Raw genomic sequence first — 12,363 nt, 5'->3', positions numbered from 1 at the left:
GCAGCTTGATGTCCAAGTCTTGGAAAGGTTACAGTGAAATTGGAGGGGGTGCAGAAAAGAACCAAGAACTGATCTGAATGTTGAGGGAAATCTGCTACAAACTCTGGAGTCTTTCCTCCAACCCTACCAAGAAAGTTCTTTTGCAGTCTTGCACTGTGGAGGCATTTCCCTGCTCCATTGCAAGTGTTGCAGGGCAAGCAGGAGAAGACACCTGCCCAGCCCAACCCCACAGCTCCTCACACAGAAAGCTCCTGCACAGCACTCCAAATTCCACTGGATCTGTCAGCTGCTGCTACACAGTTCTCTGTTTTGAATTTTTTCCCTCCTCCTCCTCCATCCATGTTTTCCTATTTCTCCTCCTGCCTTTCCCATGCCTCTTCCCACCTCTCCTGCACAGGATCATCTTCTCCCCCACTTGTGTCTGTGAAGCCACAGAGGGTTATCCTTGAACCCTGCTCTCCTCTTCTGCAGAATATTTCTGACATACCTCACCCCACACTTCACTAAGGTGCTCTCTCTACATTGAGGCTTCCTTGCTCCATGTCTGTCCCTTCTGACCAAAGCAAGCCCTCCTCCTGCCCCTCTCAGTCCAAGCCAACATGGCTGTAGGTCTCAGCAACCCATCCCTTCCCTGGTTCCTTTACCTTGGCCACAATCCACAGCAGCTCCCTACAGCCAACTCTGCTAATCTGTAAGCAGGACAGCTCCCAGGCATTCACTCAATGCCTATRTCCAGCTATCTCCTCTTCTTTCTGCATACCTGTGCTTTCCCACTTTTGGCCATAGGTGCATCCTCCAGGATCCCATCTGTGCTTGTCTTTCTGGCCTGACCAAGCCCTTCCTCTGCTCTTGCTCCCATCCTGGACATGGCCACAGATATGTGCTCCTGGGTCACTCTGTCACTCTCCAACCTCCTTCACCTCTTCTGTCTTTCCCTTCATCAGGAAATCCGAAAGGCTCCTCTGTATTCAAGTAGCCCATCCCATTTTCTGTGTTGCTCTGCTACAGCACATTCAATGAACATCCCCAAGGGAACATTTCAGCTGGTTGCAGCTCCTGAACAGGCTGCACTGGTCAGTGCTGTAGCCAGAGCACTCTGGGGTGGACAGGATATATTCTATCTGTGCGCTCTTGGGGAAGGTGTTACACTCCTGTGTTAGCAAAAGAGGAATGTGTTGGAGGGCAGGAAGATAGGTCCTTCCCAGGGGACCCTTGAGCCTTCCTCAGGGGAAAAAGAGTTGAGGGATGGTAGGAGGGGACAGAGAGAAGCAGAGCCCCACAAGAAAGCCCTCGCAACCTGAACAGAAAGGGTACAGATTAATTGCTCACACACCGGGGTTAAGTGCCATTTGTATCCTTGTGTCCAAGGGAGTGGTACATCTCTCTCTGACCAACACCAGTCAGTGCTCTCAAGTCCAACAGCTGCCAGAGGCTGGTTTATACCCCATGCTTAAGTGGCCTAAGTTAGRTCTGGATCCTAACGTCTATCCCAAGGGAAGGCCATGTTCAGGTTCTGCATCCTGTCCTGGTAGATCCTGTCGAAGGTCTCACTTTGTGCCACTGTGAAATGGTTCTTCCAGTCCCCACAGATGCCTGAGAAAAGAGGGTTTTGGCTCATAGCACATCCCAGCACACAGCCCCTCAAGGCTCAGCTCTTGAGTCTAGTTACCGCCCTAAAGGGCTCTCCAAAATGAGAGACCATCCCCATGAACCTGTCCTCCAGACCCAAACATATGCATCACTGCTCTCTGAATACCCTTGCTGAGGTTGCCCCCATGGAGACACTGCAGCCCCACTGCTACACCTTCCAGGCAGGCTCCCTGAAGCACTACAATGGGACCCCCTGCACTCACCCTTTCTCAGAAACTGCCCCTTTGTCTGGTCCACGATGTCTGAAGGGAGCAGGATGGAGTTGCACATTGGGTTCTCCCGCATGGACGTGAAGGAGGCATTTTGCACTACTGAAGAGATGTCATCCTCATCTAAATCCTGCCCCAGAAACTGACAGAGACGTCGCACACTGCCCTGCAGGTCCTGGGGACACAGATAGAGTCTGTTACTACTGAGGGGCTTGTGACAAGCTGTCACAGGGGGCATGCTGTCTCAGGGGCAGGTAGGCTGGGGGGGATTCAGTCCCCAGTTCATGCTCCGGCACCAGGTAGAGCTTATTTGTAGTAGAGCTGCCTCTTGTTTGGAGCCATGGGATCTGCCCAGGTCTCTACCTGCTTTAGCTCTTCATAGGTGATGAAGAAGAAATTCTCCCTGCCCTTCATCTCCATCCAGCCCTGGACATGTTCAAACCAGGAACCATGGGGCACTGATGGGAGACAAAAGGCAGCAGGTTTGGGAGCAGATTGGGGCAGGGTAGGGGGTGTGCAAGGCAGAGGAAGGTTCACACAAGGTTGGGAGCATGGCAGCCATGAGGTGGGCCAGAGAAAAGGTGTATAGGGAGCAGGTGGGGCTCGGAGGGTCGGCCAGGGAAGAGAAGTGGGCTGTGGTTGCAGCTGAGCAATGTAGTCTTCTCCAGCTCCCCTCCTGCTCAAGCTGCCTGGTTCAGCCAAACACTGCTGTGATGATGCCATTTCTTTTCCCTGCAAGCACAGGGGCAGGAACAGGCTCAGAGACCACAGTGAGAAGAGGCTGAGGCTAGAGGTGTGCAGGGCTCACAGGTCAGCTCCTGCCAGAGCTTTGTAGAATTTTCTGACCAAGACTTCCTGAAGACCTCTGAACTCTGTAAGAGAAGGTGGGGAAATCCACTTTCCATCTGCTTCAGAGCACAACAGAGTTTTGCAGGCCTGCATACCTCTCCAGAACTGCTTTGCTTTGTCTACCTCCTGATCCATCCTCCTCTCCTGGGGAAAACTTGGTTTCATAGCCATCCTCAGTGGGCACTAGCAAAAGACCCTTGAGCTAGAGGCAATGAGAGACCTCCCCATGCCCTGAGTATGCCCTAAACCACACTCACGCTCTCCATTCAGAAAGTCCCTCAGGAACTGCTCAAAGGATGTGGGGTCCTCATAGCTGTTGCACATCTTGGAGAAGTAATAGTAGGAGACGACAACATCTCGAGGATCCCGTAGGGTGTAAATAACCTGGAGTAGAGTGCATACAGGGATTAGACAGTCCCAGTAGGGGAATTCAAATGTCCAGGCACTGGCACTGGGGTGGATCTGTAAATGGAGAGGTCTTCCACACAAGCACCAGCTCTTAGCTAGACTCCATCACCCAGATCTTAGCCAGGGGTCCATGAAAACACAAGGCCTCTAGAGTCAATGGAGATGCCCCAGAGTATCTGAGAGGGGCAAGACGTGACATGGGGGGCTGCACATTTCCATCTGGAGGGCATGTAGGACACTTCCCACCCTCATAGGACAACACCAAGGTCCTTACCCAATGTCCTATCACTCCAAGTCTTCCCAGCTCCTGGGTCCTCCCAGGTCCCTTCCCCCTTCAAGCTCTCCATGGATGCCCATCCCACCTTGGCCCTGGAGCAGGAGAAGGACTTGGGGAAGATGTGCCTGGGGAGGTGACAGGTCAGCAGGCGAGGCGAGGGGTAGCTGAGGGCTGACTCCAGGCCCAGCTGGGTTGAGAACCAGGGCACACGGTCAGAATTGAGGATGGTTCGGCTCCAGCCAGGATGGCCATGGCTGCGGATAAGGCTCAGGATCTCAGTCATCCACACAGTGCCTGCCAGGGAAAGCAGAGGTGCATCTCTGCCCCAGGGGGCAGAGATGGGCAGACCTCACAACACCAGAGCTGCTTTGTCAGCAGCATCTTCACCACCAAGTCTGTGCCCTCCCAAGAGATGGTGCTCCCCTGCCCATGTACAACCACTGCAGTAAAAGACGCCCCATACCACCCAGAAGGTTGCTGTTACCTGCCATAGGAAGAGATTCACCCTCACCCGGAGATGCTTCCAAATCCCTCCCCCTTCCCTGCCCTGGACCTCCCCCCCAAACCCTACTGAGCACATCTCTCCCAGCCTAGCCTACACCACCCTTTTCTCCCTTGCCCTGCTTTGCTGTCTTCCCCTCGTACCAGACTTGGGGTAGGTGACATTGAAGATGTCATCGTCCCGCACCAAGAACTCATTGTGCGCAAAATTCAGGCTGTGCTCAGAGTTGTAGGCAGGGGGGAATTTAATGCCTTTGTACATCACATACTGAACAGGCATGGTGCCTGGATCTGTGGGGGCCACTGTGGGGAAAGAGGAAGACAGGGTAAGGGTGCTGACCCCAGGCGAGGAAATTTCCTCCCCTGTAGTAGATACCAAACAGGTGCCAAGCCACCCCCTATTCAAAACAGCAGGCTGAGATCAAAGGAGCTGTGTATTATGTGATAATCCACCCAGACATTCTCTGATCCTTCCCCATGGGGATGCTATGCAAACAGCAGGTTGTCTGTATGGGGGGGGTCTGCTGGCCCAGTACATTTAAAGAGGTTTAGGGCCAGATCCCTGCTAACAGACTGACTTCTCTTCCTCCCCTTGCTGCCCCATGTATTTACCTGTCCTCACAGCTCAGAGGAGTGTGAAGCAGACATCATAGTGGGATCTCTGGCCAGCCATGGGGAGACAGGAGGCAACTGCAAACCAAAACTTCCCTATCTGGTACCCAAAATCCAGCCTTGCTCTGCTCCCGAAGCTAAAGGTCTGCAGAGCTGCCAGGAGCTGGAGGAGGAAGAAGAGGAGGGAAAAGGTTTCTGCTGTTGTGCCACCATCCTGGAGCAATGATTAACAAAAAACAAAGTCCAGCAGCTATCCCTTTCCTATGGAGGGGAGGGCATGGACTGGTTTATGGAGAGCACACCAATGCATAGCTCTGTGCAAGTCCTTTCGGGAGGATTTGCCCTTAACTTCACCCCCACTGCAAGAACTCCACTTTTCTCCCATGTTCCCTTGGTTTCCCAGACGAGTGTCTCCCTTTTCCTCCAAATATACTATTAAACCTCCATCAAAGGCCCCCTGCAGTGCCTCTATTTCTTCACATATCCCTTTAACACCACGAATTCTTGCACCTCATCTGAAAACCCCATAACCACTCCAGCCTGCCTACTGCCATGAGCCTTTGTGGGATGTGCTGAAGAACTTTTCTCCTTTGTCAAACTGTACTGAGACTGGGTCATAAAAATGATGCATTCTCTAAAAGGAAGGGAACACAACTGAGTGCAATCAGAGGAAATGATAAATTCAGTGAATCTGCTTGGGTCATTAAAAAAGTCTCCCAGGAAAAGAAGAAATGCTGCTACAGCAATAAAGGATGGAGCAGTTCTTCTGTTTTTTTCACGAAAAATCTTTGTGTCTACATTATAGGAGGAATAGGGGAAGTTCTTCCTCCACTGGGGCAATTATGTGGACTGCTCTGGACCCAAGGACAGTGGAGTTTAATGCCATTAATTAGAAACAAACAAAACACAATTAATACTACCGTATAATCATATGTGAAATTAAAGGTATTTTCTAAATGTTCCACAAGAAATGTATGCAGCAAGAGGTCAGTTTTATTCCAAAAAGACAGTTATTTTGAAAACCTTTTGTAATAGAATGTGCTATCAAAAGTAGACTGAAAAATAAATAAAGCACACAGTGTATATGAAGAGTGTTTGAGAAGTAGCAAATATTGGCTTTGATGGCATGGAACAGCTTTTTTTTTTAAAAGAAATAGCTAAAACAGTGATTTCCCTTTAGATCATGTTTTGTTTTCAAAGCAAACATGAGAGAAAATATGATTAAGAAATGTTTAAACACTTCAAAGTGGAATGTTATCTGACCACAGGTATTCCATTAACAGTGTGAGAAATGAAATTAACCCTTGAGACTATCTATCGTGTTTGTTGTTTCAACTTAAAAATAATGTTTAGCAAAAACCTTTGAAAAGAATAATGTGCTCATAATTTTTTACAAGTGAAAAATTGCACTATTTCATGAAGCAAAATGAGTAACTGTCCCTTTTCATGTTCCTCTTTCTGTTTTTTTAACACCTCCTCTCATAACCATCTTTTACTGAAAAGAAATTTAAAGAGCTACTTTTGCTGTATGCATGATGGTAATTACAACTAAAGGTAGAGAGGACAATGTAGCTTTACAACAGCTTTGCGATTGCAGTGGAATATAATTCCTTCTGACTGTGCAGTTTTGCCAATGAGCCACAAACAGCCCTGATCCACAGAGGAAAAGGGAAAAAAAGCATGCCAATACCACAATAATTCAAAAACAGACATTTAGTAAGAGTAGAAATTTTTTTTCAAGTTTTTTTTAAGAGCAGAGTGAGGTTTTGAAGAGTAGAATGAGAGCTCCCACTAAAGCTTGACAAAGCCCAAAACAGGAAAGGAGACAGACAGAAAATATTCCCCATACCCAGGCCTTTGTACAAAACTAAGAGGTAAAGGAAAAGTCTCCAAAGTATTATCAAAATTTAACTTTTCCTTGCAGTCCAGGTAGGTATCTAAATTTCTCAGACAGACCTAAAAGAAATCTATCTAGTGTTTCATATGCAACAGGTGACAGATGGTGCAGCTTAAAATGTACAGTATACATAGTCAATTGATAGTTTTCTACCTCCAAAAGGTAAGTATATTACCCTAAATAGTTACAAAAAGTTAGGTAAGGAATATATTTTTAAACACATTGACACATCTGTATTGCTAGTTAAAAAGCAAGGCAGCAATCTGCTTTTAAATAAATATATATATATAATTTTATTAAAATGCATGAAAACATTACAAATAATATTTGGTTAGTTAAAAGACAGAGAAAACTGAAAAAGCATATATTAAGTTTTAGATATTTTTAAATTTCCTTATAGAAAAAAGCACTATCCAGCTCTAATGAAAAAGAAGAGAGAAGGATTTTAAATTGCAGCCAGGGCATTTAAGGTATTTTTCTATTATTATAAAGATTGTCAAATATTTATAATAATAATATGCAATTATCATTATTATGCAATTGTTATTATTATATGCAAATAATTCCAAACTACATTTGTGAAGCAATTTAACAATATTTGAAAGTTAAAAATGAATTAATGTATGCTAGACTTTTTAAACATAATGCAGAGGTGTGAATATCTTCATTTTTCCAGCACTAAGATTTCAGAAAGAACCTCCAAACTGACCCAGTGAAGCCTGAATTCAAAGCAAAAAGCAGTATTAGAGAAGTGAAGTCTCATTAAAGAAAATACATACGTGCTAAAATGGAAAAGACATCAAACATCACACTATCAAGGAACTTGTGTAATTTGTCCTGTTGCTACAGTTCACAAAAAGGAATTTCCAGTTGGGTAGAAATTCAAAAAACGAAATCAAAAAGCAACAAAAACATCAATACCTGTTTTGGAAGTGAAAGTAAAGGAGGAGTTTTTTCACAGGTCTCACCTAAAGGTTACATATTACCTCCTTTGGGTAAGGAGTGAATGGTTAATCAAAATAAGAGATACCAAAGGGTGATTTTTTTCAGCATAAATCATGTTCCTGGATCACCTCTGGAGGCACTCAACTTTTTCCTGTTATAGATGATGGAGAGAAAGAATACATTCAAATGAGATTATCAGGCTTGTCAGATGCCCGTTCTTTTGCGAGGTGATTCCCTGTCTCTTCCCACTGAACATAAAGGGAATCTAGCAGCTAACTCCTATGCTGGCACATAACTTCTAGGTGCTTATAAGCACTGCATGTGCTTTGAGGTGCAACCCTACAGGCTGGCTAGCATGATGCTCCCCTGTTGGAATGAGCCCCAAGGAAGCCCATGTCATCACACCCTGACCTTCGGCAATTGCCCCAAACCAAATCATTCACGGGGTTCTAAGCAGACAGCGAATTACATTGCCTGGATACAAAGGTATTGTTAGAGATGGTCCAAGCAAACTGGGGAGACAAGGCGAAGTTGCTGAGTTGGGTTGAAAGTGTAGGATAGGGCACCTCAAGAAGCCTGCTTCCTCCTTCACCTCTTCTGACTGTGGTTATTTGCAAACTTGTTTTGTTTTCTTTTGAAATATGGAGTGGATTTTCAAACCACTCCTGCTTATGCATTCCTTTTATTCCCTGTTTGGTGCAGTTCCAGGTGGCTTTGTATCTTCTTGTTTACTTTGCTTCTTGGTAAATTAATGTAAACAACTGGATTATCCACAGGTTCCTTGGGTCACTTGCAGCCCTTTTAAACAATTAGGGTCACATTTCCACATCCTGTCCTTGTGTCAAGAAAACTGGTTTAAGAGGCTTGCTACACAATGCAGGTAATTTTGTATTTAAACTCCTTGAAAAGGTTTGCATAAGTGTTGATGCTGAGTATCTATTTTATTGGTTTATCCTAAGTCCTCTTGTATTTACTCTGGCATACAGCAGCTGCCTGGACTTGTTTTGCTGTGGAAAGGTTCAGCGGCAGGAACATCTCATGGGCTTCCCCATAATGAATGCCAAAGGACCAGTTTGGGTAGCAGTGTCATGATCAACAGAATGACTTCAGGAATTGCAAATAGCATGTGACAGGGAAAATACTTCCAAGTGACATGAGCTGACTGCTTCTTAAAAAACAGATGCGGGGATTATTTCACCTGCAGAGCTTGGAGAAGACACTGCCTGGAGAACACTCCAAAGAAGCTGTCCTAAAACATGCCTTTTGCATCTACTTTCAGCTACTTCCCTTATATATGTATTTCAAGTATAAGTTCTTAAAACTGTTGGCTGCTGTATTGCATTGTGAAATTCGTATTGGCTGCACAAATTGCATCTTCACGAGGACATCATCATTACATGGTGGTATTATAACTACAAATTTACAAATGCCCTGTCAAATCTGCCCCTCTTGCTCACAAGATGGACAAGACAAGCTTGAGGGGCCTGCAGGTAAGAGTGAGATGGGTTTGACTCAAAAGTCAATCCCAGTTTCTGTCGACAAATAAGAAACATTCAGACATCATGCCAGTTCCCAGCCTCAGCCAAGAAAGTACCAGGTTTAATTTCCATTTCTGCCAAATACTTTTTCCATATGACTGCAGACAGTCACTTTGTGTCTCTATGTCTCGGATGAGTCTTCAAGAAATAGAGAGAGAATCACCTAGCGCTCTCCAGCTGTGGTGCCCTTATCCATCCAATGATGGCAGAGGAATTTGCACAGCTGTTACAGAGGATGAGTCACTTGCTGTCCTTGCTGACGGAAAACCATCTTCAAAACCTTGTGGTGGAGCTGAGACATTTTCCGACACTTCAGGGCCCAGGGAGTCACAGGCACTGTGACGAGTCTGCTTTTCAGCAACATAGGCCTGGGGGTTTGTATGCAGAAATCTTGGTTTGCTATGTCCTTTACAAAACAGCACAGAGACACCCAAGTCTCATATTTGGGGTTGCAAAGAGGACAAGGAAGCAACGGTGGTGTTACAGGGCTGGTAATGCAGCCATCTCCTTATCTCCCTTGATTGCTTTTCTTGCGGCTGAAGTTAAAATTTCTGCACCTGCAGTGCCTACATCATTATGGTTCCCATATCCTCCCCTAGCACTACCCTATGCACCTCCAATCCTGCATTGTCCCAAATTCCACATCCGCCAAAAACAGTTTCCATAACCCCTGATCCTCCTCATACTGCATCTGTCTGCAACAGTAACCCAAGGTCCCTGTCTCTGAACTCTCTCCACTCCTCTCTACTTCCCTCTGCCCCAGCTTCCCCCATTTCTCAGTTAAATTGAGTATGAAAATATTTTGGAATCCTTGCTGATTCACTCTAGCTGAGCTATGGTCCCCTCTGCCTCTCCTTTTGATTCCCTGGTCCTAATCTTCTCCAAAGCTGTTGGGCAAGGAAATTAATCAAAATCACTCCTAGCTTAGGGGCAGGGAAAAGAAAATTTGTCCCTCCCCTGGGCTTCCTACTTCGCTGCCAGTGAATAAATATGGCTGCAGACAGATGCCAAAGGGTACCTTCAGGGTGGCAGCTGCAGCAGAAAGCAGTTCCAAAGGACATACGGAATATGCTGCTGAGGTTTATTTTCCTTCTCTGGGGAGCACTTGCTCTGCCCCTGTGCTTGGCTGACACAGGTAATTCCTTAACATCGCCCCTTTTCAGGCTGCGCATCTGCACTAGGGTACCTGGACTAGGAAGGATGCACTTAGGCAGATCTGGGTGCAGAAGACATTTTGGTGGTATTTCTTTCCTTCTCTGCAAGAAGAGTTTGGTTGCAGGTGGTGATCAGTACAAGCAGAGCAAGGAGGACCATCCACAAGATACCTGTGAGGTCTCTCGGGTGGATTCTGCTAGGAGCAAGATGAAGAGTCAGTCATGGTAAGAGAAAGTCAGGAGAGGGGGAAGACCAAAGCTGTTGTATTTTTATGTATCTTAATGAGGTATTTTTTCTTTTTAAAAGAGAGACATATTTTGGAAAAAAATAAATTTAACATAGTTGAACCTCATTATAACTGAAGAAAAACAATCTAAACTGGTGTATTGACCAAGTCTCTCCCATATGAAAGAGTTAAGAGGCATTGCTTCTTATCTACACAAGCTGAAAACTCTTTAAATTCTGAGTTCCTCGCAGTTTGTCACCATTTTCTGTGTCAAGCTGTGTCCCACAGAAGGATCTACTTTGCTACCTTCATGATCTGCAGAAGAGCTTTTTCCTTCAGTGTAGCTGGTGCACTCTTCCTTCACCCTAAGTTATTTCTTACTAGGGGTCTGGTACTTCATCTGTCCCTGTTTCATTCCAAGGTGGTGATCCCATTCCCTGTGTCTTCCCCTTCATCTATGAGGAGAGAATCTACTCCTTCTGCACCAAGGATGGGAGCAGCAAAGGAACTCCCTGGTGTGCCACGACCAGCAATTACAACCTGGATGGTAAATGGAAGTATTGTACCTTGCAAGGTGAGTGCCAGGCCCTGCCCCATGGGTACCTCTCCTGGCTTTTCAGAGCTGCCATGGCGGGGATAGAAGGCCATGCCTTGCAAACAACCTCATGCAGCAAAGAAACCACCCTTTGGCAAGTGTTGGCCAGTTTAGGGAGGTTTATAGTCAGGATTTTTCTCACTCAGCTTTAGACATCTACATCTGTTTTAGTATCTTCCTTTATAATCAGTGGGAAAAGCAGGTGCTTCCAGGGAATGACTGATCTCTTATAAATGCAGGTATCTGTAGTCATACAGACCATGGCTACTTTGTCCAAGTGCCTGTCCCTCTGGGTTATGATACATGGGCCCAGAGTAGGGGTGTGTGGGAATGGGCTGCCCCCACTTTTATTGCGCTTAACTCCTCTTCTCTGCCTGGATCTTACCTCTTCTTAATAACCATCTGAATGCTTGGGTCTGCCTAGGATTATGCAATGAGGCTAGAGTGAGGTTGGAGTCCCACCTTAGGATGTGATTTGGGAAGTGTCTGCCTCTCAAGTCAGCTGAATATCCAGATCTCAACTTTTAAGGCAGATGAACTCACCCTAGCTCTTTAGCCCTTGAGAAATTCAGTTTAGTCACATTCCACTTTCTCTCTCTCTTACTTGCTCACAATTCATCACTTTATTTCCAGTACAGCTTGTAAAAGGACCTTGGTCCTGAAGGCTATAAATAGTCACACTGTTACCAGGAGCCTTGCAGTATGTTCATTTGGGATCCCACTCATACTTGTTGCTCGGGGAGCACCAGAACTCCCAATCAGTTGTGCAGGAGGTATAGGTCAGATCTTAATAGATGAATAAGAAGATGCAGGGGCCTGTTGGGTTTGAACTTAGCACTAGGAACAAGACACATAATGCATCAGCCAAATGCTTGTCCCTGGGAACTGTGCAGGGATCCCATGAAAAGTCTTGCTTTGACCAACACCTTCACCTTCTCCAAACTTCCATCTTCCTTTGTCTAATTCAGGCTTGGCCTTCTCAGGCAAGGAGTGGCTCTGGCCATCTATACATACATGGTGGAACAGTCAGTTAGCTCACATGCGTCACTAAGGTCTCAGTAAGGCAGATAATGAAATGTCCTTGTGCTGGATGTGGGGTTTGTTTGGGGCCATTGGCTTGAGAGCAGAAGTGAAAGGAACCAGCAGAGGCACCCCAAATTCACCCCAGGCTGCACACACCCTGCTTGGCCTCCAGGCGTGGAAGATTTACAAGTCTGGTCTAAGCAAGTCACCTTGTTCCTGTACCATCCATGGGAAGCAGAAAGCTTCACAGAACAATTCTTGGAGACCTCCTCTGGCATGGGATGAGGTTCAGGTCTTTCTTCAGAGGTGCTCGAGCCAGTCTAGAGGGCTTTAGACATCCAAATTACTGGAAATGTATTTGAGGCTGCATCTATGTATTTAGGGCAGCATACCCACAGCTCTTTTACCTTCTCTTGAAGGTGCCAGCTCTCCAGGGAGAGTGTTCTACAGAAAAAATTCTGTGCGACTCCAAGCACTG

The 12,363-nt window shown here is 46.0% G+C and overlaps 2 protein-coding genes across 2 annotated transcripts in view; one reads left to right on the top strand and one right to left on the bottom strand.

Annotated features, from left to right (window-relative positions):
* The window catches only part of LOC112977336 (deleted in malignant brain tumors 1 protein-like), a 199,336-nt gene that overhangs the window by 31,582 nt on the left and 155,391 nt on the right, over window positions 1–12,363 (top strand). The window lies entirely within an intron of this gene.
* On the bottom strand, window positions 1,478–4,174 carry SULT2A1 (sulfotransferase family 2A member 1). The gene is made up of 6 exons (XM_026089591.1): window positions 4,039–4,174; window positions 3,479–3,687; window positions 2,966–3,092; window positions 2,223–2,317; window positions 1,854–2,034; window positions 1,478–1,593 (listed from the first exon to the last, which is right to left on the bottom strand). Exons 1-6 carry the CDS (start codon window positions 4,172–4,174, stop codon window positions 1,478–1,480), a joined length of 864 nt encoding a protein of 287 aa, XP_025945376.1.

Source organism: Apteryx rowi, unplaced genomic scaffold (genome assembly GCF_003343035.1).
Source record: "Apteryx rowi isolate R43461 unplaced genomic scaffold, aptRow1 scaffold_821, whole genome shotgun sequence".
Lineage (NCBI taxonomy): Eukaryota > Metazoa > Chordata > Aves > Apterygiformes > Apterygidae > Apteryx > Apteryx rowi.
This window is presented reverse-complemented; position numbering and strand designations above follow the sequence as displayed.